The following is a 27,868-nucleotide window of genomic DNA, read 5'->3' as shown; positions in this document are numbered from 1 at the left end:
TTTAATAGTAAGTTAACAATTAAAATTTCATACACATGCAGAAAACACATATGCCACTAGCTCAAATTCAAACATCCAGACACAAAAATAAATAATATCAAAATATATAAAACACAGACCTTACATCATATCACCACCCAAAAAAAATGAAAATGTATCTTTAAGAGGTATTTCATGACTCAAAAATCTTGCTTTGACGTCACATAAACAGTTGTAACATAGAGAGGTATATACCAACAATATTTTACACAAGTTCATGGGCATCACATCAATACACTTCAAATGTTCTCTTAATAAAGCATCTGCTATGAAATTTTATTTTCCAGGTACATGAATGGGTTTCGTATTGTAAAGTTGGAGAACTAAGCTCCATTTAAATAATCACAAGTTCTTGTCTCAAACCTTTTGAAGAAAATCAATGGATCATGGTCCATTTAAATACTTTTCTTCCAGATTGTTGATGCTGATGTTCATTTAAAGATTATGTAGAACCAACAAGACTTGATATCTCTTGCTCCACTGTGGAATATTCTTGTTGATATACATCCAATTTCTTTGAAAAATAACTGACAGACCATTTGATCCGCATTTTTATCTTACAGTAAAAAAAAACCATGTTGATGTCACTGGCATCTCAGCAAGTTTGAATAACCTCTGCTAAATAGGTGCAGCTAAGATCCATGCAGTTTTGGTGCTTCTGCATCCTTTCATCCATTCAAATTTCTGCCTTTTTTCAACAAGTCAGTTAAAAATGCAAAGGCACTGCTGCGAATTGAAACAGTGTTGAGGTTTGGAACAAATTTGTGATCAAAAATCCATTCATGCAAATATATTGAAAAATTTCACATTTCATCCTGGGCATGGGAAAATCCAAAGCAGTACATATTTTTACCTCTCTAGGTGCCACTTGATTTTGTCCCAAAATATGACCCAAATACCTTTACCTTGACAAATTCACTCTTAACCAGCTTTATAACCAAATTAGCTCTTTATTGCTGATCAATCGACATAGTTACTTAGTCCTTCATTACTCTATTGATTGATCATTCAAATGTTGCTGGTTCATTTTTCATTCCAATGACATGATTTTGCACTGAAGGCATCCATATGGTTTTACACAAGTCAATATTTCTTGAGCTCCATCAGTGAATGGAATTTGCCAATAGCCGCTTAGCAAGGTGATTTTCATGTCGAATCATTTGTGTCTAATTTGTCCATTAGAGTCCTTCAGTCCCAGAATAGAATACCAGTCCACTTCATTAACATATTGACTTTACAATGATAAATATAGAATCTTTTTGATCCATCTGGTGTTGACTCACGATAGGGGAGTTCCAGCAAATATAACACTTTCCAGAGCCATCTCTCCCTTCATAATACATTCCAAGAAAACATGTTCTTTCTGTACTACTGCTACAGTTTTAAGTGCCAACTTGATTTTCTGATGCACTCTTTTCTGAAGATTCCTTAGACATTCCTACAATCAGTCTCACAACTAACTTTAACCAATTGGTGGTGATACATTCAGTGTTATTGCACTAGAAGCATATTAACTTCTTCACATCAAATTTGGTTCCAGCCTTTCTTCTTTACTACTTTGGTATCTTCCTCATCTCTAAAACTAAAAACTCTACATTCAACAGAGTTCTATTCCTCCAATTTCTGTTTCATATTTTATCTCTTAATGCCCCTTTATGCCCCTGAACTTAATGCCCCTTTTCTTCTGTTTTTCTTCTCACTCAAGTATTTTCATTTCTAACTGAAATTATATAGCAAATTTCAGCTGTGACATACCAATTTCAGGTTTTCTTGCTTCAATCCAAATGTCGGACAATCTCATCCTTATGGATCCTACTTTTACTTCTATGTTCAATTTACAAACCCCTGATATATGAACATTCATTCTTACAAATGCAATTCCATACAAGGCTGCATTTATATTAATTTTAAGAGATCCAACATAAGAATGCTTCCTTGTCCTTGTGGTTGGCAAATTTATATTGTTCTGCACTGCATTCTGATTTGCATACAATTCAACTTGCACACTGACTCAAGAATGGAACTTGCTCACAACCCAGGAACTGCCTGTATACGTTAACTCTCTCAGTTCAGCTTTAAAAAATTATTTTAAATAATCCACAGTTGAAGCTTCCATTTCCAGAAAACCGTTAGCAATATTCAAAGTGACCTTCAAATACTGTGCAATAAACTTCACTCCTAGCAGCTGCTTTATTTCCAGAACCATGACATACCCATTACTTTGAAATGAAAGATTCAGGTCCCTCTTAAATTCAGTGAATTCAAAGTCCCAGTAAGCCCTCATTTGCAATGATGTCAGCTAAAGATATTACTGGATAGGTCAGATCATAGACTGAAATCTGGCTTGATCAATCATATTTCGTTTTCTTTTTAGATTGAACAAGGTGGACTTTCAATGGAAGCATACTCATGTAATGTTGCATATTTAGTTTTAACAACAAAACTGAAGTTTATGACACAAAAGAAATGAAGATAAAATTGAATAAACCAAATTGTTTACATATAAAATGTTCAAATACCTTGAAATACACTGCAAAAGTATAATTACATTAAAATCCTAAAAGTACAGTACTCATGCTGGTGAAAATTTCCTTCACTACCACCTCTTAATTTAAGAGCTTAATTGAACTATGGCTTCAGTTCCCAATTTTGAGAAACTTATTGCCTCTTCCTGGAGCCTTCATACAACTTAGCTTACTTCCTCAGCTTCAAATAACCTCTTCAAGGCTTTAATCAAATATTTCTGCTCTGAAACTTTTATTAAATGTCTTATACTGAGGTAATCTATTTACCTAATATCAGAAACAACTATTTTATACATCCATTTCTAACAAAACCTTGCAGAACTTCTCAAAGGGAAACCAAAAAGAAAATTATTTTTTCTTTCCCCAAGTTATGGATATTGCCTCTAACCAAAAAGTGGAAAGAAAAATCAATCCCTGACCTTCCAACTGGACCCTAATGAAGAACTATTTACTTTGTTTCAGAGAATTTTACATGCAATGTAAACACTAACCCATCATCTATCAGGAACTTTTCTCACAAATGTGCTTTACAAGAAACCATGTTTGCAGAAATATTATGTTAATCATTAGTTAAGTACTTCAAACACATAGAAGCCCATATGCCGCTAGTTCAAATTCAAAAATAAATATGAAAACATATATAAATCACATGTCTAATATCAATAATATGGAAATACCTGCCCTCTGCCTCAGCTTGTTACCCAAATGGCCTTCTGAGAAGGGAAGCATTATCACCCATTCATAATTAGAACATTTTTCTCCACAGATTTGGTTTAATAGATCCTTTATGTTTCTCCACAAAAAAATTGCTTTTATTCCATAATTCATTATTAAAAAAATAAATTTAAAATATTAAAAACTATACCTCTCTTATTTCATGTCCTGCTCCTCTGTACGATTGTAGATCATTCAGGATTCCTTCTGCATCCTTTAATACTACATTCACCTGATTAAATATTTCTCTTTCAGCTTCTGTGGGCTGTGCATCTGAACAGTAGTGCATAAATACTCAGTTCAAACAAAATCAACACAGTAATTCAATAAACAAAGCTAATTAAAGAACTATAGACAGGCATGCATAATTTGTTAATTTAGAAACTAAGATCACATTAAAAATTTTGCATTTCACTGTTGAGCTCTCAAAGATTTTCTTTCTGAGCTGGAAGTTTGTTAAATTTCAAAACTAGCACTTTTAAAACAAAATATTGCAAAATCTAGTCCTATGACCGCAAACATTTAGGGGTTTGACTTAGACATCAGATTTTATGGTATTTTAAAACCTTAATTCTAGCTTCAGCTTTTCAAGAAATTATCCCACATTGTTCTCCATTTCATAGGTTTAACTTTAAATAAAAATTAGTGAGTTTTGAGAAGATTTGTAGCTCAGGTTGAGGCTCTAGATGTAGATTTGCTTGCTGAACTGGAAGGTTTGCTTTCAGACGTTAAACTAAACATATAAATAGAAAGCAGATCAGACCACTAGTGCTTCATCTGGAGGCTCACTGATGATGTTCAGATGATGACAAAATGTCCGAAAACGAAACTTCCAGCTCAGCGAGCAAACATACATTTAATTAAGAATTACAGACATAGCATTATATGAAAATTGTCAGCAGAAAATAACAAGATAGAAAAGGTTAATTTACACCATTTTGAACTATATTTTTGTTTACAATCATAAAAACTTGTAATTATATAGAACATTTAACATAGAAAAGCGCACACTGAACACACATGAACATGACACAACAAAATTTGACACTGAGCAACAGAAGAGGATATTAAAGCTATCAACCAAAATCACGATCAAAAAGGTATATTTTAAGGAGTGCTTTAAAGGAGGAAAGCGAGGTGGAAAGGCAGAAAGGTCTAGCAAACTGAAGGCTCAGTTGCCCATGGTGCAATGATTACAATCAGGGGTGCATAAAGTCCATAACTGGAGTAACATTGATCCCAAAGGGTTGATGAACTGAAGTAACGCAGATAGGGACAGATTTGAAAACAGGGATAAAAATTTTAAAATTGCAGTGTTGCTTCACCGAGGGTCAATATGTTTGTCAGCAAACAGCACTAGAATAATCAATTCTAGAGGTAACAACGATATAAATAAAAATATCAGCAATAGCCGAGTTAAGTCAGGCAGTGTTATGGTATTAAAATAGGTGATCTTAATGATGGAGTACATATATGGTTGGAAGTTTATCTTGAGGTCAAATTCCAAACAAATTTTGCAGTCTGATTTAGATTCAGTTGCCAGGAATACTAATGGACTCAATGCCTAGGAACAGCTTTTCTCACAAGAATCTAAGACAATGACTTCAATCTTCCTCATTTTCTTTGGAGAAAATTTGTAGTGATCACTCACTGAATCTCAGTGAATATATCAAAAGGGGGATGGCGATGAGGTAAAGATGATTGTCTTCAATGTACTTGTGAAATGGTGACACTATTTTCAGGTGATGGGTGATGATACTGCATGGCAACACTGGAAAGATACGAAGGAACCAAGGATAAATCCTTGGGGGAGCATTTGCGTTAATAGTGCATGAGTGAAAAGGACACCCAGGAGGTTTTCCAGCTACAATTGAACAAATACGAATGTAAACGAGTGAGGGGGGGGGGGGGGGCGATGTAGCTGGCTGACAGTGGAGATGATGGAGGAGATTAGTGTGATTGACTATGTCAAAGGCTGCAAATAGGTCAAGACGTGCAAGGAGTAATTGTTTCAAAATGTCACACTGGATGTCATTTGTCACAAGAGCTGTTTTAGTATTGTGGCACTTAATTGATTGGATTTAAATATGGACACCTAGGTAAGATGAGCAGAGATTTGGAAGGCAACAGCATATTCAAAGACTTTGTAGCAGAAGGAAAATTTGGATACAGGGATGTAGTTTGCAAGGCAAAGAGAAGCACATGTTTATATTAGTTTGAGAAGCGAGATAATGACAGGTTTGAAGAGGAGAGAGGACAGTATCAGATTGGAGAGAGAACTGTCACCAGAATGAACTAATATGGGAGCCAGTAAGGAAAAGTTAAGTTATCAGTGTTTCAGTGGGATCTGTGCCTCAAAGACAATAAATCACAGCATAAATTACAGGATTACTTAAAGCAAAGTAAATTTAGTCAACAAACATAAAAAAAGCTATCTTCATCTTTCTCAACATGTCTGCAAGCATATTCAATTTGATCCAAGGTAAATGAAAATGGAAATATCTTTGTGTCAGCAAAGTTTGCAAAAGGGCAGTTTGTGTAACAGATTCACATTGGATTTTTTAGCTTTCAAGGCGTATTTAAACCCAGTTCAAATAGATACAGAGAGTCAGATGAAATATACTTGGGCAGCCTCTATCTAACTTCTCAGGATGAAACACAAATCTACTCATAATACAATAAGATGAGCAGCTTCATTCACAAAGAAAAGCCTTAGAGTGAAAACGGAACAGAAGGATAAGATTTTGAGACAAAATTGCCTTTGTAAACAGGGAAGACAGATGTGCTTAATCAGAGTTGGAAGAATCTGATACCAGCAATGATTGCATCATCAGGAAGTGTTCTGTTTCCAAGCTCTGACTTCACACACAAAAATTAAGGCTCAGAAACAGTGGGCTAGAATTTCTACCCTCTGTGCTGACCAAATCCACATCAGCAGCCCAAACCAGAGGTATGGGAGCCTATAAATTTGCAGTTACCAGGCCATTCATGATAAACATCAGTTTTCCCAGGACACAGAAGGATTGCAAGTCATGATCCAATGCTCACAAGAAGCCACACTGGGATCACTATTTAAAGTCTGTTGCAAATGGAAAATTTCCATGTCACTGGTATTTTCATCAAGATGGGTCGGTTCCTAATAGCATTGCGAACCATGCCAGGGAAATCAATTCACAAATCTTACCTTGCCTGCTAAAAAGTGGGAAGGTTATTTGTGGATAAACTGCTGTTATACAGTTAACAGTATTAAGACCCCGATTTAACTTTAAGCTTTACATCTTTTTAAAAACTGGATAGATGCCAGGGAAAGGAGATGGGATGAGGATCAGGGAACTGTACAACTGTGTGGAGAACTGAATAGATGTTGTAGCAGACAGGTGCTTGCTTTCTAATGTGCTAGCCTTGCCATTTGCCTCCCAATGTGTTTACCCAATTCTGGAAGCTGAAAATTCCATGGGAACAGGCTGATTTCCAGAAGTCAGAAATATCATGTCAGGAAGTGGCAGGACTTACACTTTCCTATTAGAAGTGGAGAATCTGACCTATATTTCAAAATTTCCATAGTTTTTAATCTATTAGATACTACTTGAAGAAACAATGATTCAAACAGCTGCTGAACAAAGAATAGTGGTAATTTAAGGATAAGGAGCAAAGCAAAGTTGAAAGTAGCTTCTGTCAGACACTTTTAGGAATACTAGGAAATTGCTACATTTCATTTCCTTATTAATTACTGAGAACTAACTTAAAAACAATGATTGGTTGCATGTACATTAATTTTGCTATCCCACTTTGGTATTGTCTGTGATATATCCTAGGTAAAAGAAGTTGAAAGGTGAGGAATTGTATTTTAGTCATTTATTGACCAATAGACAAAAGCCAAACATCTAGAAAACTGAAACCAGACAACTCGCTATGTGGAACAAAGACACAAACAGAAGGATTGAGAGAAACAATAGTGTCTTGAATCCAAGACGAAGCATGGCACTTAAGTTCACAATAAATTCACAATGCCCTGTTTGGCAATGGGAGCTGAGATCTTGAAAGTTTGACATGGGCTGAGAGAGTACATTTGATGCCTTAAAATGTTCAAGTGATAACAAAGGAATGATGGGTTAAAGCAGGATCCAAATATTTTGCTGTAAAGGTATAAGAAGGGACTCCACCAACACAATGATTTGTAGATGTTTTACATATTGCACTGACAAATGTAACCATATCTGGGTCACACCAGCGAGAATTTATATGGAAATTATGTGTCTATCTCGAGTGTAATTGTAATGTTGTTGCACTTTGATACTACTGCTCAGATATTAGCTTCAGTCAAGTTTTATTTATACTGAATAGAATTTAACCACTGTCACCAATAAGGGCTATTGCTTCAAAAAGGGGATAAACAATTAATTGGTAGCCTGAATTCCAAGGCAGGTAGGGAAGGTACTACATTTGAGGAAAATAAAGTATCACTACATAAATAGAAGCATTTATTGCAAAAGCATTCTATTTTCCATTTTCATTAAGACCGAACAAGCTCCAAGGTCAAAACATAAAATGCTCACACTAACCACAATGTCCAGTAGTTAACTTGCTAATTAGGTTCAAAAAGTTTATTATTCTTAACAAAAGTCTTAATTAACAAAAAAGGACTGTTTAAAAAAAGTTGCTTATATACAAACCTTGTTTTATAATTGCATCAGTTGCAGTATTTACATCTAATAACATTCAGTAATTTTTATGTAACTTTAAAATTAAAACAAAGAGAAATGTTTTAAATCGGAAGAGACGTTTAATTTTTTAAAAAAGTTCATTCCTCCCAAAATTTGATGCTTTTTTTGTTTCCTGTAGCACTAGATGGTCCAGTAGGAATGCTACAGGGTTCACATCACTTGAGCTGCCAAACTACAAAATTGTTTTGCACTGAGCAAGTTTCTTTTTCTTTCTGGGGGAGGTAGAAAGGAAAATTAAACATTTGTTGCCTCATTTTAAAGTAGAAAGACAGTTGACTAATGCAATGCAAATGTTTTGCCACAAGAATTTCTGCATTGTCAATGGAACAGACCATTTTTAGGAGTTAGAAATGTGCACACCCCTGAAGACCTGTAACCTGCAAGGCTATGGGCCAGGTGCTTGAAAGTTAGATTATAACGGATGTTAGTTTAGTCAGTGCAGACACAATGGGCTGAATTGCCTCTATTCCATTAACTGTATGTGATTTCTTTGATTTTTGGAGGTGGTTTTGTTTTATCCTGATTCCCAGCCTACAATACAGTTGCAAATTTATTCAAACTCTGAGCAATTCTTCAGCATAAGAGGATCACAAACAAATGGGTGCTATTTTGTAGAACCTTTCCAGTAGACAGAAGATTGAGTAACTGATTAGCTCCAGGAGAATTGTTTGTTTATAGCATGTACATAAAATGTCCCCTCATGACAACTCTGTTGGTAAGTAAAATTCCTACTAGCCTTCTCCTGTATTTCTGTGCCCTAAATCTCTAGGACCAATACCATAGCAGTTTATTTTCTACAAATTCACAATGGATAATCGTTTTAGACTTTTCACATTTTTTCCCAACAATCCCAAATAATCAGCTTTTGGGAATCAAGATTCAGCAATTTGCTTCTATTAGTGTCATAGAGTCATAGAGATGTACAGCATGGAAACAGACCCTTCGGTCCAACCCATCCATGCCGACCAGATATCCCAACCCAATCTAGTCCCACCTGCCAGCACCCGGCCCATATCTCTCCAAACCCTTCCTATTCATATACCCAGCCAAATGCCTTTTAAATGTTGCAATTGTACAAGCCTCCACCACTTCCTCTGGCAGCTCATTCCATACACGTACCACCCTCTGCATGAAAAAGTTACCCCTTAGGTGTCTTTTATATCTTTCCCCTCTCACCCTAAATCTATGCCCTCTAGTTCTACACTCCCCGACCCCAGGGAAAAGACTTTGTCTATTTATCCTATCCATGCCCCTCATAATTTTGTAAACCTCTATAAGGTCACCCCTCAGCCTCCAACGCTCCTATTATGATAAATTTGCCGATTTTAGCTCGTAAATATTGTGAGACAAAACTATATCAATTATCTTATTGTCTAGGTTTCCATGTTCCTACCAATCTAGCTGAAGTAAAATATCCAGTACGTCTAAAATTAAACCTGCTGTTTATTTCAATACCATCACGTTTCCTCTTACAAACTGTTTAAAAAAAACTTTTCACAATATAAAATTAAGTTTTTAAAATATGTTTCTAAACAAATGAAGATGTTGTGGGACTGAGTGAACTTAATGAGTTATTAATTGTAAATATTTTTGAATTAAATTTGGCGAGGTATGAAAACAAACCTCTTAGATACTACCTACAAAATCACACTTACTTTCAAGAATTCTACTGGACCATTAGTAGCTAATATCAACTTAAATACCAATTTATCAAAGCAAATTATTTTTTCTCCTTCAGAGAGAATCTATATTATCACTGACAGTGCTACAAAACAAATATCCTTGAGGTTTTCCATTCACTTATGTAAAACCACCTCCAAAATCAAACATTTATTAGAGATCAATAATGTATTCTTGTAAGTAGTTTATAATATTGCAAACATTCTGAACAAATGTAGAAAACAAAATGGATTAAGGATCAGTTAAAATCCACAGTTAATGGGAGATGCAAGTACATTCACAATTAATTGAAAAAAGGTTGCAGACGGAAAAGAACACCAGTAACATGAATCACAAAACATGGACACTCAAAGGCTGTTGGTCAAGATTAGAAACAAGTAGCCTAGCAATTTGGGGAAAACGTTAGCTTCACTGGAACAGTAGGCTCCATGTTTTTCAGTGCTCTGAAAATGTATGCTAAAATGTTTTGGCTTTGTGAACACAAAGTACACATGCATAATCAACAGTCTTGGGCATTAACTGAAAATGTCTGATCTAAAATACTGCAGAAGACTGTAGAATAGATGCACACAGAACACTGTACAGCAGTAAATATTGACCCATATAATTTTGACAAAAACAGAGCAACCATGTAAACTGTTTGGATTTATCGCATAAAATGTAGATATGAATGGTTTTGGATTGTTGCAAGCCAGAACAAACATTGCAAAAAGCATCTAAAACATACATTTAGCATGCAAAAGGTCTATAAGCACTTGCAACTGCAATAACACAGTGAAGCTTCAAAGTGCAAAGTAACCAGAACTCTTCATTTCCACTGAACAAGGGCATAAAGGTCAGATTAATGGATGTCACCTAATCTTCCATATTCACTGGTAGACATGGAATAACTTATTTAAACAAAGTAAATTTTAATAGATTAATAAGTCAGTTGAAGAGCAACAAATAGCAAAGCAAACAAAAAAAATTGAAAGCATTTGTTTATACATACTGAAAGCAAATGTATACCCACATACATACACATTACAAATGTGTACATATGTATTATATAATGCATCTTAGGGATGAGATTAATCTCCAAAACTGCAATTTCAAGTTGTGCTTAATCTTACATCAACTACATTTTACTACTTTTGATATATAGATAGAATTGATTACTCATTATAAGGCCAGAATTTTAAATAAGTATTAATGGGAATAAACAAATAAAATTAGTTTTCAAACCAGTTCATATACAAGTAATAATTTTGTCTCCCAGAGCTGTATTTCATCTCTTACATGCATCAAGTTAACGTTTTAAAGTGGTCCAGTTAAATCTCAAATTGATAGCACCATCGACATCACATAAACTAAGAAGTCAGTTGCTGCTTAACCTGCCAATAACAGTAAAACGCTTCATCTTTCGGCATACGAGCTGACAGTCTTTCCATAGTAGCAGTGCTTTAAAACAAGCAAGAGCAAGCACTTCCCTGCATCTTGGTGAAGCAATTTGGACACTGCCCTAGCAGTATTATCTGCACATTCTCTGGCCAAAGGCATCCAGAGCAGCCTGTCCACAGAAGACATCACTGCAATTTTCAAAATGCAGGCTTGTATGAAACTTCTCCAGCCACTACGGGCTATCTGAAGTGTACAGACTTTAGAAACATTAGTTAAGAATTGTATTTATGAACAATTAGACACTGATTATTTCCATTATGACCATAGGATAGTGGAGTGGATTTCACAGTGCTTCAATGCTTCTATCTGAAGTTTATATGTAATATAAAAGCAACATATAAATTTTACTTGTTACCATCAAGACGGTCAGGGAAGGAGGAAGAGACCAATGATAACACTCAAGAGATAAACCTGACTAGGTTTATGATAGCCACATTATAAACTTTATATTATGGAAGGTGCCCTTATAACATATTCAGTTAGAGACTGTTCCTCAGTTAACATCTCAATGCATGTCTCAATGGAAATTAATTGCAAATATGATTCTGAGGGAAGGAGATAGAAAGAAGTGAATGAAGTGTCACTAATTCTTCTGGATTTCCATGCAATGCACTAAGTAGCTAGTGAAGCAATATAAATTCCTCTGACAAATAATGCTAGGTAGGTGTTGACGAGAGGAACAAACCAGAGAACATGAATTTCTTTTTGTTTTAGGTGGGAAGAGTAAAAACACAGCTCAATATGATGCCAATTAGTATACAATTATTTTCATAACTTTTAAGCACAGATAAACTTAATTTTCTTTCATCCCAATCCTAAACACAGCAACAAATAAAGATGATATATACAAATCCAAAGGCATGCAATATTTTGGTCACAGCTCACCAGGTTGCTGTATAACCTTTAGAAAATCACAGGAGGCTAAAATAAAATGAAGCACAAGCACCATGTAGTGAAGGATTTGGGTAATAGTGTCCCATGTTGGTCTTTTGCAAATTACTATTTTTCATCACTAATTAAAGAGCAAATGATACATCATTTTAGCTGATGCTTAAAAACAAACTTCACCTACACACGTACTGGATGTTAAAATCTTACAAAAAGATGTTATTCCAGTGCTTCAGTTATTATATATGTTCTGGAAAATAACCCCAAAATAATCCTCGCCACAATTTTTTTATTTGGCCACATGCATAAACTGTAGGGACAGATTTACATACCAGCTAAATTGACAATCTAGACTTTAAGGTGTTTAAGTACACCTACAACATTAAACTTGATTCCCCAGCACGAGTATTGGCACTGAATGTTTTTTACGTAACTTCAGCTCTTAGCACAGGTAGTTTTTACAGAAGCTGCTCATTGACAGATTTGGGAACATGGAAGAATTGTTGAGTGAAGTCAAAGTGCACTTAGAACTAACTGTATAAAGTGTACTACATGGTGCTTGTGCTGAAGTGATGCACTGCAATAGATTTAATAGCGATAATCCAGCATAGCTGCAAATAGCATGCAGATATAGTCACAAATTCACATTCTATGCTCAGAATTCATATTCAGAAACAGCAGCATCTAGCAGGAGAAGGAAGTTCGAAGTTCTAAAACTACTTTTTAAATTGTTATATTTCATAGGTATGTACAACATGCTTTGTACATTTCTGCAAGCCAAGCAACTGCAGTAATAAAAAATGGCAGCTGAACAAATTCAAATCGAAATGAACAGATAAGACTGACTGGGTAATATGTTAAAAATATTCTTAAATACCCCAAAAACAATTCCCAATTCCCAAATGGACACTGAACATATAAAGGAGAACATACAAAAGATTTCCACATTCCTTTACGAAGCAGAAATCTAGCATTTAACTGTCTACAAAATACCCAAATATTGAAAGTGCTTCACAATATTAGTACCAAATAATAAATTTAACACATTAAATACTTTAAAAAGTTAAGTAAAATAAATGTAAACAACAAATCTTCAAGGAATAAAATACTTCCAGATATAATACAATGGTGGAATGGAATGTTAACTGTGTACAGATGCATACAAAACAAAACTTCTTTAAAATGGAAAAATTTTTTTACCATTCTATATTTACCAGTCAGTCACATCTAAGTTCACACCTATTTTCCAATGTATTTCAGTATTCACCAGAATTTAGTGATCAAGTCAGATTAGAAATAAAAAATGAAAAACAGTGCTGAACATTCCAGCTTTACCATGCAAAGCAATTTAAAACATGAGACAAACATAAGTGCAATGTAAAAAGGATGCAGTCTACTGCAGGCAGAAAAGGAATATAAAATGAAGAGCATTCTCACTTTCAAAGTCAAGGAAAAAATTTGGCCCCTGCTCAAGATCTGTGCATGTCAAAACTTTAAGAAGATTCCCCATGTTAAGGTACCTGCCAAGACAAGAAGGAAGAAAAAAGTTTTTTTTCCCCTTAAATGTAGAATAGCCAAAAGTGAGGAGTAACTCAAAAAAAACTTTTAAAAGACAAGGTATATGATAGAAATTCACTATTAGCTCATATGACTTCTATCATCTACAGGTAAAGCATTTTACCAGCTGTGCCAACTGCTTAAACTAGAAATGCTGCGTGGTTTTCTTGGTTACACTGTAAGCAGCGACATGTGCCAGATGTCACTAACGTTTATCCCCATCCCCAGAGACAGAGGTGCTGAAGTAGATAAAGCTGCTTGCAGGCATAACGGCCATCTTGACAAAAAGGACCTGAGAATCAGTGAATGAAAATTAAAAAGCTTTTTAAAATAAATTTTTTAAAAAGGTATTAAACAGACAATTAAATTATGGGATGAACTTTGCAGCCACAATGGAGAGGTCATGCAACCATTGTTAAGTGATAGCATCCTGCTGTTGCGTGCATTTCTAATACCTGTACTGGCCTTCACTCTGGTGAAACAGAACAAATTTTGTGTACACCAGCTGTGAAGGATCAAACTTACTTTCAAAATCCAAGAAAAAATGTGAAGCATTGTGGTCTATGTCCCTGGTTAGCACCTTAATCAGATTACCCATGTCAGCAAACCTAAAAATAAAATGGTAAATCATTTAGTTCCAACAATTTCCAATAGGGTCCTGGGTTGCAAACGCTGGCCTCTTTGGGGTTCCGCCCATTGCATGTGGTTTGGCAGAGATGTTCTGTAGTTGAGGTACAGTTCCGAGAAACAAAGTCTCAGTTTAATCTCTATTCTTGGTAAAATGTTGCTGTTGAGCATCACTGGAGAGATGAAAAGCATGTTTTTCTGAAGCTCCATTAAACAAATTACTGATATAGAATTGACTTTAGCTATTACACAACTGCATAGCACAGGTTTACTAACCAGATTCAAGGAAAAGGGTTTTAACAGTTTCACATCAAACAGAATGCAGCTGTTGCTGAAATGCAACTTCTACCATAGCAGTTCAGAGGAATTTTCTCCAACCAAATTCAGGATTGTTTACTGGTCGCATTTTTAAATGATGAATCGGTTGTCAGTATTTTAACTAAATTAAGTTTTACAAACACACAAATGTGTAACATTATCCAAACGGTCGTCTAACATAATGTTAGGGTCCTCTTGTGGTCCAGTGGTAGTATACCAGCCCCTGAATCAAGAGACCCAGGTTCAAGTACCACTTGCTCCAGAGGTGTGTAATAACATCACTAAATGGATTGATTAGGAAAATAGTCCAATATAATGATCCAGAGAGTTAACATGCACACTTTCATGCTATTTGCCACTTGGCAATTTTTCAATGGCAACACTTTAGCTCACCCACAAAGAGAAGGATTAAATGCACAAACCTGAAAACATTTAACTATTCTTGAAAGTCTTTGATATTTTGATTTTAAAAAAGCAGTTTTGGCGAAGGTTGAAGAATTGATCACCTTCCCTTCTCAGTTTAAGAATTACTTTTCCATTTCAGGAATGACAAAACATGCTTCAAAAAAAAAGTCAACTACATATATCCAAATTAAATTATTCTGTGAAAATGTGCAGCATTTAAAATGTGAAAGTTAATTTATACTAAAGATGCATTTTAATGTAGTCAATGCTGAAAATAGAAATAAAACTATAATACAAAAATAAATTGAACAAATATCAATAAGAACACATTCCCAAAGCTAATTTCCAATTTAAATAATAAATCAGTATGTTCCCATACCACTCTAACATTGACGTATCATGATAGTCAGGACTTTGGATAGTCCATGTCCCACACAAAATAAAACTGCTCAGGAGGGTTTAAGTTGTTTACATTTATACAGTTGGTGTTTCAAACATCTTAAATAAATCATCCGCATAATTTACAAATTCTGGCACATAAACAAATCAGAATTTTAAATGCTTAAACATTAGAAAACATACCACGAATTTTGTATTCCCCTGTTTCTCCCCCTACACCCTTTGCCCCACTTTTGTTCTTTCAAGGATAAAATTCACTCTGGAATACAATTCCACAAACACCAAGTGTTATAAGCCTTCATTCATACTTTAGTCAAATCATGAATGTTGACTTTTATCCCTTATTAGGCCAATGACACTGAAACTAACTGTGGTTCCTAATAATGCTAAGTTGCAATTACCAATTAAGGCCTGTACCTGGAGCAGTTCTTATCCATGTCATGTGATACCAACCTGCGCTTGCATTTAAAGATTTTTTTTAAATATCCAATTTAATTTTGATAATTCCCCTAATATCCCATAATTATTTAAGAATAATGCATATAAATTGCATATTTCAAAGCACATGAATTTGAAAATAATGCCTAGTTGCCTTTTAAATGACCTCATGTACACATGGGCTCTGGTTGCACAAATAACAAACAACTGACTTTAAAATAGTCTTAGCATGCATTTTTAAACCTTCACACTGATTTAAATTTAACCTAGTGGCAAAAAAAATCTACAAGAACTGTTAAGTTGGACACAAAATACATGGTGAAGATTCAAGAGCATTGGTATTTGGTTACAAGCTCCTGAATATACACCTTCCCATGAGCAGTTATCGATTATCATGTGGAATGATCATTATCCATGTTAAAGGCATTTTTCATTGAGACAGTTCAGAGAAGGTTCACTCAGATGATCCTTGGTATGAAGGGATTGTCTTACAGACAAAGGTTAAACAATGTTGCAGCTAAACAGGACATTAGTAAGGCCACTTTTGGAATAACATTATCTGGAACTACTGATAGCACATACTCGCAACTCCAGACGCAGCGTAGCTTACCATAAAGGTAAGACTACATTGTCAAATTCCTCCTGACTACAGCATGCACTAATCATAATGAATAGCTGTTAGTTGAAGATACAAAGCTTCCATAACATCAATAAAGTGTAGATCCTCATAACTCATTTCATATAAACTTTTCATATCTACAGAAAGAACTACAATGGGTCATTCCAACAGGCCAACTATCTTTAAGTAATCTTATTAAAAATACCAAATGCAATGCCATGCAATGAATTAACTGCAACCAACTGCACAATTCAAATCTTCCCAACAAATAAAGAGGCATATCTAATATGAAGAAAGAAAACAAGAATTCAAAGTGTCCCAAAGAAAAGCAAGGCAGGGCATTGGGGGTGGTGATGGTGAGGGAGAGTACAGCTGTATAACATACCCTGCATTCATGCAGGAGGACTGTTGACAGTACATTGATTATAAATTGTTGTGATATTTAGTCTAAGTTTGGCAACCAATTTAGGCAAGCAGTGCAAAATGATTCAAGACAATAGCCTCATGATACTCATGTTCCACAGTTTGTGACATAATTGTAAATTAAAGTAATAGAAAAATACTTCAGCAATTAAACTTCATAAGAGTACTTCCAAAACACCTGAATAGCACAACAGATAGCTTATATACGAGTAACTCAATATTTCATAATTTTCTTACCAAGAGGGAAGAGTACAGTTATGAGTGGGTTGCAAATAATGTCAAACTGCATCCAGTCACAACTTGCCTACTTCAGCAAGGTACCAGAACGCTGCCCCAAGTATGAACTGCCATCTAAGATAATGAAGAAGAGAAACATTAGAAAAACTGGGGGAATAGAAAGAATATTTTCACAGATAATGTCAATATATGTAACCCAATATGATTAACCCTTCCATCTTCAAGTTATTTAAAGAGCTAATAGTTTTTTTTGTTCAATTCTATGGTGTGGAGGTGCCAGTGTTGGTCTGCCGTGAACAGAGTTAAAAACCACACAATACCAGGCTATACTCAAACCTGTTGGACTATAACCTGGTGTTGTATGATTTTTAACTTTATTCAATTCGAGTTCTTTCATTTTCCTTCTATGCTGAAGGGTGAGATTCATATTGAGGTATGTTGCCAATGGGTCTCAATCACCATGAAAAATTTATCTGGTGCCATTTTACTGGTCTTCATAGTAACACACTGTCGACAATTTGACTCCAGGACGAATCAGTCAAGCAAGACACAAGACTTTAAGTCAAAAGTCCAAACTTATAGTCACATAAAATTTTAGGAGTGGAAACAATGGATGATTTTCTTTCCTCTCCTCAGCTGTATGGAACAAAGTCAACCCTGCACAGAACAAGGAACTTTGCTAGCCCAAATAACTCCACTTACTCACCGATTCATGAGGAAAACTCATTGTATTTCTGTGCTGTATACAATAAGTATACAGTGAGGATTGTGCTTGCATGGAAACATCCACATGTCCAACATGAGTACTTAACTCTTTTACAACTACTAGCTTCACCAAAATGCTACCTCGTACAGCATAATGCAGACCCACCCAATAGATGTTCTTAAAAAGAGTTCCATACATATGTAATAGGATTACAATAACATTCAAAAGTAAAAATGTCAATCATTATTGTCATTGCAAAATCAATGATAAATGCCAATCTAATGTTTAAATATCAAAATTGCGCAAAGTTTTGAGAGCACTGGAAAAATATGATTAGAAAGCGGCCTATTATAAATGGGTTACATTGTCGAGTACATTCACATGTCAATTTGTACACAAGTTGGAACACCATACCAATATAAAATAGCCATTTGTCAAATGAGGAAACATTTGCATGTCAGATCTTTAAAATTAATGTTAATACATCACTGGATAGTATCGCATTTGTATGTCAGATGTTCGTACATTACTCAGATACTACTAGCAAGATTACCATTGCAAAACAACATCATCTGTACTAATTTCTAAGATTGGATTTTTACTGTGTTGTTGGTGTAATTTATAAATGAGTTCCTAGGAAAGACCAGTGATAGAACCAGTGGTCAAAAGGAGGCCAGAGTCATGGCTGTGCAATGGGATCAGCCCCAGTAATCTCACCTGTGGATGTGTGATGATGCGACGAATTGAGAGATAGCTGCAATAAGCAATAATGTGTCATACATATATGCAGCCCTCAAGTAAAAGAGAAGACGACAGAAAAAGAATAGGAGCCAAATAATGCCATATCTGTTTGACCATTTGGCTAGAATTCTGTTCATACTTGCCTGAACTCATATTTGTTGAATTTGCAACGGATTCGCTCAACATTCTTACATCATTCCAATATTAGCTCACGTCTTAATGTGTTCTTCTATCATGTTAGGAAGATATTGACAATTTGATCCAAGCAAATACTTCACTATGCCATTGGATTCACATACCATATTTTTTTCTTCAGCCACAACGTTGTACAAAGCCTCTCCAACTTTCAAGTCATTTAATATTTTGACCTTGATTGCAAATGTTGTACCTATTCTGCTTCTTAAACTGTTGGTGTGTTTCCTCCTTGGACTCCTCCTAGCTCTGCTGCCCTGAATTTTGCACCCCCTGCCCAATGATATTCATCACATCTGATTCCAGCTCCAGTTTACCACACATCATTTCTGAAACAATTCGCCACTCAGCAAATATCTGCCAAAAGATTCTGTGGTGTACTCTGTCGTGCACACAGTCATTCTGAAGTTGCCCCTGCTTGGTTAAGGACATTTCCAGAAAATGTCAGAAAAGCAAAAGAAGGTACTACAATTCCCCAACAGGGACCTGAAGGCCCAGTCAAGGGGGTGGTGCAGGAGTGAATCCTTCTAGAGTAATGGCAGAGCAGGCTATGCCACAACACCCTGGCAGCATGGTCAGAATCTAGCTGCAGAACCAGGGAGTACCAAAAGACATACTGGGAGAGGAAGAAACTTTTTAAAAAACACATATTCCCAGAACAGTTTGGTGGCACAGTTGACAATGCCCTGTATGTTATCTGACACATTTTTAAAATAAATATTGTCCTTGCATCTGGTTGCTTGTATATCTGAGTAGCCGCAAATGTACCTACTCCAGCAGGCAGCAAAACAATATGGCTACACAAGATGTATCATGGATTAACATCTGTGGCAAGAGCTTGTTGCAGCATCTGGAGGCAGGAGGAACAAAGCGCATCGAGGTCCTGCTGACATCTTTATCCTTCCCCGCTCTGTGCCCAAAAGTGTTGCTGCAGAGGAGTTGGTCAACGATGTTGCAAGGAAGTGCACAGCAACTGAGGAGCAAGGCAATAAGATGACTTAGGACTAGGGACCCTGCAGGCCCACTTCCTGTACAGTGCATACAGTGTTTGTGTAATATTCCTCCCTTTAAAAGCTCTCACATTGGTGGGTTTTGTAGCTCCTTCCCTGACAAGTTGAAGCATTTAAGCTTGCGTACTCCTGGGATCATTGTTGTTTTCTTGCCATAGTTCACTGATATACCAGAGAAACCTTCAATTCCTGCCATAATCTCCACTTCATACCTATTCAACCCATATTTCTGACAATTGAGGTTTAACAATCCTGTTCATAACCTTGGTGTCATCTGTTGCCAAGACTGTCTATTTTCATAATTTTACTCAACTCCACCTTTTCCTCCACTCACTGCTGCAGACGATTTTCTAACTACTCCTCGCCAGCATCCGATATACTAGCTCCCCAAACTTGGTCACCCAGGACACTACTGCCCATGTCCTTATGCATATTAAGCTCCTTTCAATCATCATCCCTGTATTTGCTAATCTACATTGTCTTCTGGTCTAACAGCTCTAATCTTGCAATTCTAATCCATGTTTTCAAACCCCTCCATGGCCTCTATCTTCTCCATATCTTTAGTCTCCATGAGCCTATTAATGGACTCCACTAATTTGGGCTTATTGAGCATCCTGATATCCTCATCATTGTTAGTGACTCTGCCTTAGCTGCCTGGGCCCTAAATTCTGGAATTCTCTCTCTTATTCCTCCCACCTTTCTACAAACCTCTGCTTTATTCTACATGCAAATCAAAACTTTTCACTATATCTAGGTACATGTGACAATAATAAATCAAATTTTTTGAGATGCTCCTAAAAATCTACTACTTTGACTAAGCTTTTGGCCATCTGACCCAATATTTCTCTGCAAAGTGTAGTGTCAAATTATGCTTGAAATTTCAAAATGTACTTGTTCATCACATTTAAGTCTTTCTTTTTTCAGAACCTCAACATTATGTACTATTTAATTATCTCCTATAGAGTACAGGCTTTTAAACCTCTAGCTTGAATACCACCTAATTTTCCTTGTTACTTCACTCACATTTTTGCAACCTTGGTGCCTTCTACAAGCAATATCTCCATGCTAGATTTTCTCAAAAAAAAAGTCATGTAATTAGGTAAATTTGCAACTAATTCTCTCAGTGTTCTTACATCATTCCAATATTAGCTCACTTCTTAATGTGTTCTTCATGCATGTTAGGAAGATATTGACAATTAGGTAAATTTTCCCCATGCATAATGGTGAAATTTGCTTTGCCTATTATTGTAGATCTTGATTAGACACTTGGGCATGAGCGCCAACCACAAAAATCATCAGCACTGTTCATAATTGCTAGCAATCCAGCAGAGAAAACTTTGTTTGAATTTGAATAAAATTGAAATAAATCATGGAACACTGGTGCTTTGCAGCATTTATCAACAACACTGCCTGGCTTTGCTAAACTCTGGTCAGTATTATTCAGGACAGTAATTATTTCAAAAATATGTTTTAAATATACCTAGAACAGTTAGAAATAAACATACAACAAAATCTTTAAACAGTATTTTGGTACGAATGTTAAAAATAATTAGGCTGAACACAAGTCAGGAAACTGAGATTTAGCGCCACCCTGTGGCAATGTATGAAAAAAAACACAAACATTGGTTCGAATTATAAAGGAGTAAATGTTTTTACCCTACTTTTCTAATTAATCTGTTCAGAAATGTTACTACACCTCCAGAGTTACTGGGACTTTAATCTGGCCCCCCTGGTCCAGGGGTAGGGACAATACCACTATGCTAAAGAGAATATATGACTGACTTGGCTAGGTTCATATAAAATTGCACCACTCCTATGCACTCATCTATAGTACTCCATATAACATGCATTAGCAAGGCAACCTCCAAGAAAATTAAATTACATCAACATTTCAGATATTAGAAATAGCATTATCAAAACATTGAAACTTTATTTAAAAGCAATGTGCTCCATGAACATCAACCTTGAAACATCAGGATAATTGCAAATCGTACAACCAGAAAATCAATATATTGCCCAAAAGTAAGTTCCAATAGTATAAAACTTAAATGTCTCATACAAGTTGAGGCAAATAAAATTCTAAAGTGAGATTTAAGAGTGGGTACGAGACACTGCACTGACAGTCACACCAAAAACATGTACGAATATTTGAGACTGATTCCTCATTTGTTTTCACGAGCCCACTCAGCAATCCACTCACTTATACACCAATCCGCCCACACCCACTCACTCCCACACACCAATCCACCCACATCCACTCACCCCCACCAATACGTTCACACCCTCCAACTCAAACCCACCAATCTGCTCACACCTGCTCACTCACACCCGCTCACTCAAACCCACCAATCTGCTCACTTACACCCACTCACTCCCACCAATCTGCTGACATCTGCTCACTCGAACCCGCCAATCCGCTCACATCCACACTCACACACACTGATCCAGACACTTACTCACACACATTATCCCACCCACATCACTTGCAATCCACCCACACCTGCTCACTCTTACACACATTATCCCACCCACACTCACTTGCTCACAAACAGCAATCCACCCACACCTGCTCACGCTCACAGACATCAATCAACTCATACCAATCTGCCCACACCCACTCAAACATCAATCTGCTCTTACTCGTTCAACTAACTCACACGAATCCACCCATGACCTGCTCCCGCACTCACACCATCTGCTCACTCACTCATACCGTCCGCCCACACCTCCTTGCTCATTCACACACCAATCCGCTCATATCTGCTTGTTCACAAAAGCCAATCCTACATAGGCTCACTTACTCTCAAGTACCATTCCGCCCACACCCACTCTCTCACACATACCATCCCGTCCACACCTGCTCTCTCACACATACCATCCCATCCACACCCACTCTCCCTCTCATATACCATCCCGTCCACACCCACTCTCCCTCTCACATACCATCCTGTCCACACCCATTCTCTCACAAACCACTCCATCAACACCAATGGGCGGCACGGTGGCACAGTGGTTAGCACTGCTGCCTCACAGCTCCAGAGACCCGGGTTGAGTTCCCGCCTCAGGCGACTGACTGTGTGGAGTTTGCACGTTCTCCCCGTTTCTGCGTGGGTTTCCTCCGGGTGCTCCGGTTTCCTCCCACAGTCCAAAGATGTGCAGGTCAGGTGAATTGGCCATGCTAAATTGCCCGTAGTGTTAGGTAAGGGGTAGATGTAGGGGTATGGGTGGGTTGCGCTTCGGCGGGACGGTGTGGACCTGTTGGGCTGAAGGGTTGTTTCCACACTGTAAGTAATCTAATCTAATCTAATCCCACTCTCACTTATACATTCCCTCCACATCCACTCTCCCTCTCACAAACCATCCCGCCCACACCCACTCTCTCACAGACCATCCCACCCACACACACACTCTCTCTCATACCATCCCAATCACACCTGCTCTCACTCACATACCATCGCGCCCACACTCGCTCTCAATACCATCCCGCCCACACCCACTCTCTCTCACATACCATTCCATCCACACCCGCTGTCTCACATACCATGCTGCCCACACTCGCTCTCTCGATACCATCCCGCCCACCCACACCCACTCTCCCTCTCACATAACATCCCTTCCACACCTGCTCTCTCTCTCTCTCACACATACCATCCCATCCACATCTGCTCTCTCACATAACATCTTGTCCACACCCTCTCTCTCCCTCTCACATGCCATCGTGCCCACACCCGCTCTCTGTCATATGCCATCCCATCCACACCCTCTCTCTCTCACATGCCATCCCGCCCACACCTGCTCTCTCACATACTATCCTGTCCACACCGCTCTCCCTCTCACACAAATCCCACCCACACCCGCTCTCTCTCACATACCATCCCATTCACACCCACTCTCTCTCACACATACCATCCCATCCACACTCGACCTCTCTCAATACCATCCCGCCCACACCCGCTCTCCTTCTCACACACCATCCCGTTCACACCTGTTCTCCCTCTCACACAGTGGATGCAGATTTTTAAAATATTTTTAAGTCAGAAGTATACCAATTCTTGGTTAATAAGTGGATAAAAGGTGATCAGGGATATGCAGCAGGAAGCTACAGTTGGGGTTAAAATCAAATCAGTCATTAGCTACCAATTGGTGAAGCAGAATCATAGGGTCAAGTAGACTATTCTTGTTCATTAGAGCAGCACTGGATAATTGTGAATGTTCCAACACACATGATCTAAAACATTACTTGTGTCAAGCTGTGCTGTTGCTGTAACCATTCCTCCTTATGATCTTCCTTCTTTATCTCTCAAAGCCCCAACTCTCATTTCCCCTCCTCTGGCTCCAGTCTCATGCTCCTGCCTATCAATCTGCCAGTTAGACAGTGGCCCAACTCTAATCTCCATCCACCAGTTGTTGACAAGCCTTTCATTCCTTTTCACCAAGCTGTATCTTCTCACTACCCTCCCAATCCCATTAATCCAAATTTACCACTGAGACTCCAAGCCTCAGATTCAGTGAAAACAAGTTAAACTTCAATCATCTTCTCAGTTCTAGTGAATATAAACCTAGTCTGTGTGATCTCTCCTCATAATTTTAAGACTTGAAGTTGAGGTGTCATTCTGATGAATCTATCCTGCATTCCCTCCCCAGCCTACTTTATCGTTTCTAAGGTTTTTTTTTCAGAATTGCATACAATATTTATAGCATTTGGAAATGACAAACCTCAAACAAAATTGAAGTCACAAACAAATTTCCCAAATTTAACTTTGCGTGTTTAAAATAGCTGTACTGTTCGTTGTCTCTTGGCGGCACTCCTGAGCTTCTAATCAAATGTTCTAAGCAGAATTAATATTTTCTCACTGTTTTGTAACCATATTCCTATTCCAAAGCACTTCTATCTCATTTTATAGCCTCTCTCTCTTCAACAAAGCACAACAACAACGTCTCATGTCCATAATGTAGACAAAGTTGGAATGAGAGAGGTCAATACCACAGTGGTTTTACCACAGCAGAGGGCAGCGGTGATCTAAACAAATGGGGGAAGGCAGTGGCATTGAGGTAATTTCACTGAATTGTAATCCAGAGGCCCAGGCTAATGCTGTGGGGACAAGGGAACAAATCCCACTTAAACTTGCTTAAATTAAATCTGCTTAATAAATCAGGAACAGAAAAGCTAGCCTCAATAACACATTGACTATTGTAAAAACCCACCTGGTTCAGATATGTCCTTTAGGGGCACTCACTTAGTCTGGCTTAGACGCAACTTCGGACCCACGGCAATGTATTTAACTATCCTCTGAAGTGGCCCAGTATTTCAATTAAGGATGAGCAACAAAAGCCAGTGATGCCCACATCCCATGAAAGAAGAAGAAAAATTCAATCCATTAAGTAAATTGTCTCATTGTCAGTATAGAGAATCTGTGACCAAAGGATTTCTAATCAGAAAAGAATGCTGATTACAAATCCACTTGAATCAAACTTGCACCATAGCAAAGCATTTGAACTGCTGGAAATTTGAAATCAAATTGTAAAGTGCAGAAGAAACTCAGCAGATCTGACATCTGTGGAGAGAGGAACAGAGTTAATATTTTTGAGGCCAATATGACTCTTCTTTGGAACTGTAGTAGGGTAGAAAAGTGAAAGGTGACAGTTTTATATTGTAGTAAAAGGAGTGTAGAAGAACATGGAACAGAAGGGAAGTTCAGGGAAAGGTAAGAGGGCAAGAGAGATTAGAGATCACAGATGTTGCAGATCAAAAGGCAAAGGGAGTGGTCATGGTGGGACAGGAGGGAGGTAGGTTCAGAGGAGAGTGTTAATAGCAGGCATCAGTGGCAGAGTATGGCTCAGCTCTGCTTCCAACAAGTTCCATTCTTAATATTTCAGATTGACCCAGGATTACAGCTATCTCCAAGACAGCAACTCTGTTCAGACTATTGTTCTCACCACACTTTTTTATTCATTCACAACATTAGAGCACCACCATCATTAATTGCTCAGAGGGTAGTTAATTGCCTTGGATCTAGAATCACATGTAGGCCAGACCAGGTAAGGATGGTAATTTCCTTCACATTGAAGAACATTAGTGAGTCAGGTGGGTTTTTCAGATGGTCTACAATGGTTTCACGGTCATCATTAGACTTTAAATCCAGATTTTGAATTCAAATTTCATCAGCTGCCATGGCACGATTTGAACCCAGGGCCTCAGAATATTACCGGGGTCTATGGATTAACAGTGCAGCCATCACATCTCTAATCCTGATGTCCACAGCACCGCTACATGCACACATGAAAACTCCCTCTCCATCAGCACTAACTCACTCTATTACGAAGTTATTTTGGTCTGTTGCTCCATTTTATTTTTAATCTCAATGAAAGCCTTAATAAGAAACCTTTCCTCTTCCAGGTTTAATGGAAAGAAAGTTCCGACAAAGTATGGGTATAAACAACCTTCTGGATCCTTCCTGCCTTGCCACACTCTCTGGCCCAATCTCTGCTTAGAATTCCACCTCTTCTTATGCATCCTTCATACAGCATAATCTTCCTTCACCATTTTTGAACAATCTATGCTCAGCCATAGTCTCAGGTTTCATAGAATTATAGAATCCCTCTAGTGTGGAAGCAGGCCATTTGGCCCATCGAGTCCACAATCACCCTCCAAAGAGCATCACACCCAGGCCCACCCTAAACCTGTTCCTGCAACCCAACATTTCCCATTGCTAATCCATTTGGCTTGCATATCCATGGACACTATAAGAAATTTAGCATGGCCAAGTCACCTACCCTACACATCTTTGGACTGGAGGAAACCCACACAAACATGGGGAGAATGTGCAAACTCCACAGAGACAGCCACTCGAAGTTTTATCCGCTTATGCCAATAAATTTATGGTGCAGTGCAACATTGAATTCTTCTGTCATAGCCTTCACTTCTTTGCCCACTTCTTTGGGCAACAGGCCCTTTCACACATCTCCAGCATTCTCATGCCTCCCCTCCCTCTGGTCTCTTATGCTTGATCTTTTCAGCAAAAACCGTGTGATACTGGCCACATTAACTTCTCTGTTCCCCTCACCCACTTTGACCTGTCTTTATCTGAACTAGTTTACTTATTCTATCTGGTCTAACCTTGACTTTGTTATCAAAACTGCCACAAGAATTGTGCTGTTATTATCTGGCATACTGACCTCTACTTTTTTGGGGACTGAGCACCAACTACTGGACACATTTTTCCTCCTGGATTATCACCTCACCGCTGAACATCCACTGTTGTTTCCAAGACTGTCACTGATCTCATCTCCTCTGGAGATTTTCCTTGCAGTTTCCTGTTCCCAAATCCCATCCTCTTGTACTTTCTTTTTAAAACCCAACAAAAGGACTGTCATGACACTTATCATTTCAGCCTGTTACTGCCCTAAACTTTATTTCTTCCTATCTTGACTATTTTTTTCTCCACTTGTCCAGCATTTTTCCACATCATTTGTGATTCTTCTAATGCCCTACAATACTTCAATTTTCAGTTTCTCGGCCCTAGCTGCCACCTCTTCATTACGGAAGTCCAGGTTGCTCTGAGAACTCTCACATCTCCCTTGAGATAGAGACCCAAACACTCACCTTTCACCTGACTGAACATGCTCTCTCACAGAACATTTTTTCCTTTAAACATGTCTCACTTTCTCCAAAAGTTGTAGCCATGAGTAACTGCAGGTCATAGACATTTCTGACCTTTTGTGAGGTTTGTGGAAAATTCGTCTTCAGTCCCACTCAGACCCGTATCCTCAACTCTTTTTCCAATACAATGATGCCTGTATCCATAACCTCCCATTCTCCATTTCTCGTTATTGGCTATCTGCTAATATTTATCGCAGACTCAACAACTCCCACAGCTACACTTTTTAATCTCCTCTTCCTGTCAGACTCCATTCCATTTTCCTAGTTTCTCAATCTCTGTCATAGCTGTCCAAAGATACTAGCTTCCATAAAAGGTGCTTCCAAAATGCCTTCCTTTTCACTCAACTGAGGATCACAGCAGACCTCTCAACTGTGGCCAAGCCATTTCCTGCAATTCTGCCCTTACCCCTTCCCCATCCTTGCAATTTGGCAATAGGGTTCTTCTTGTCCTCACTTTACATCCCAATCACCTCAGTATTCAAAAAATCATCTTCTGCCATTTCTTCCCTTGCAATATGATGCCACC

The 27,868-nt window shown here is 37.7% G+C and overlaps 1 protein-coding gene across 19 annotated transcripts in view; it reads right to left on the bottom strand.

The window, feature by feature from the left end:
* The window catches only part of fam49bb (family with sequence similarity 49 member Bb), a 187,587-nt gene that overhangs the window by 30,150 nt on the left and 129,569 nt on the right, over positions 1–27,868 (bottom strand). For 10 of the 19 annotated variants that reach the window (XM_072570759.1, XM_072570756.1, XM_072570753.1 and 7 more), the window contains exons 3-5: positions 17,034–17,147; positions 13,448–13,530; positions 3,430–3,551 (exon numbers count right to left, since the gene is read on the bottom strand). In XM_072570759.1, coding sequence (XP_072426860.1) covers positions 3,430–3,551; positions 13,448–13,520 — 195 coding nt within the window. In that variant the 5' untranslated portion in view covers positions 13,521–13,530; positions 17,034–17,147. Of the gene's footprint in view, positions 1–3,429; positions 3,552–13,447; positions 13,531–14,092; positions 14,176–17,033; positions 17,148–27,868 lie in introns of all 19 variants that reach the window. The other 9 variants (XM_072570763.1, XM_072570769.1, XM_072570766.1 and 6 more) reach the window with 2 other exon arrangements.

This window comes from Chiloscyllium punctatum, chromosome 5 (genome assembly GCF_047496795.1).
Source record: "Chiloscyllium punctatum isolate Juve2018m chromosome 5, sChiPun1.3, whole genome shotgun sequence".
NCBI classification, from domain to species: domain Eukaryota; kingdom Metazoa; phylum Chordata; class Chondrichthyes; order Orectolobiformes; family Hemiscylliidae; genus Chiloscyllium; species Chiloscyllium punctatum.
This window is presented reverse-complemented; position numbering and strand designations above follow the sequence as displayed.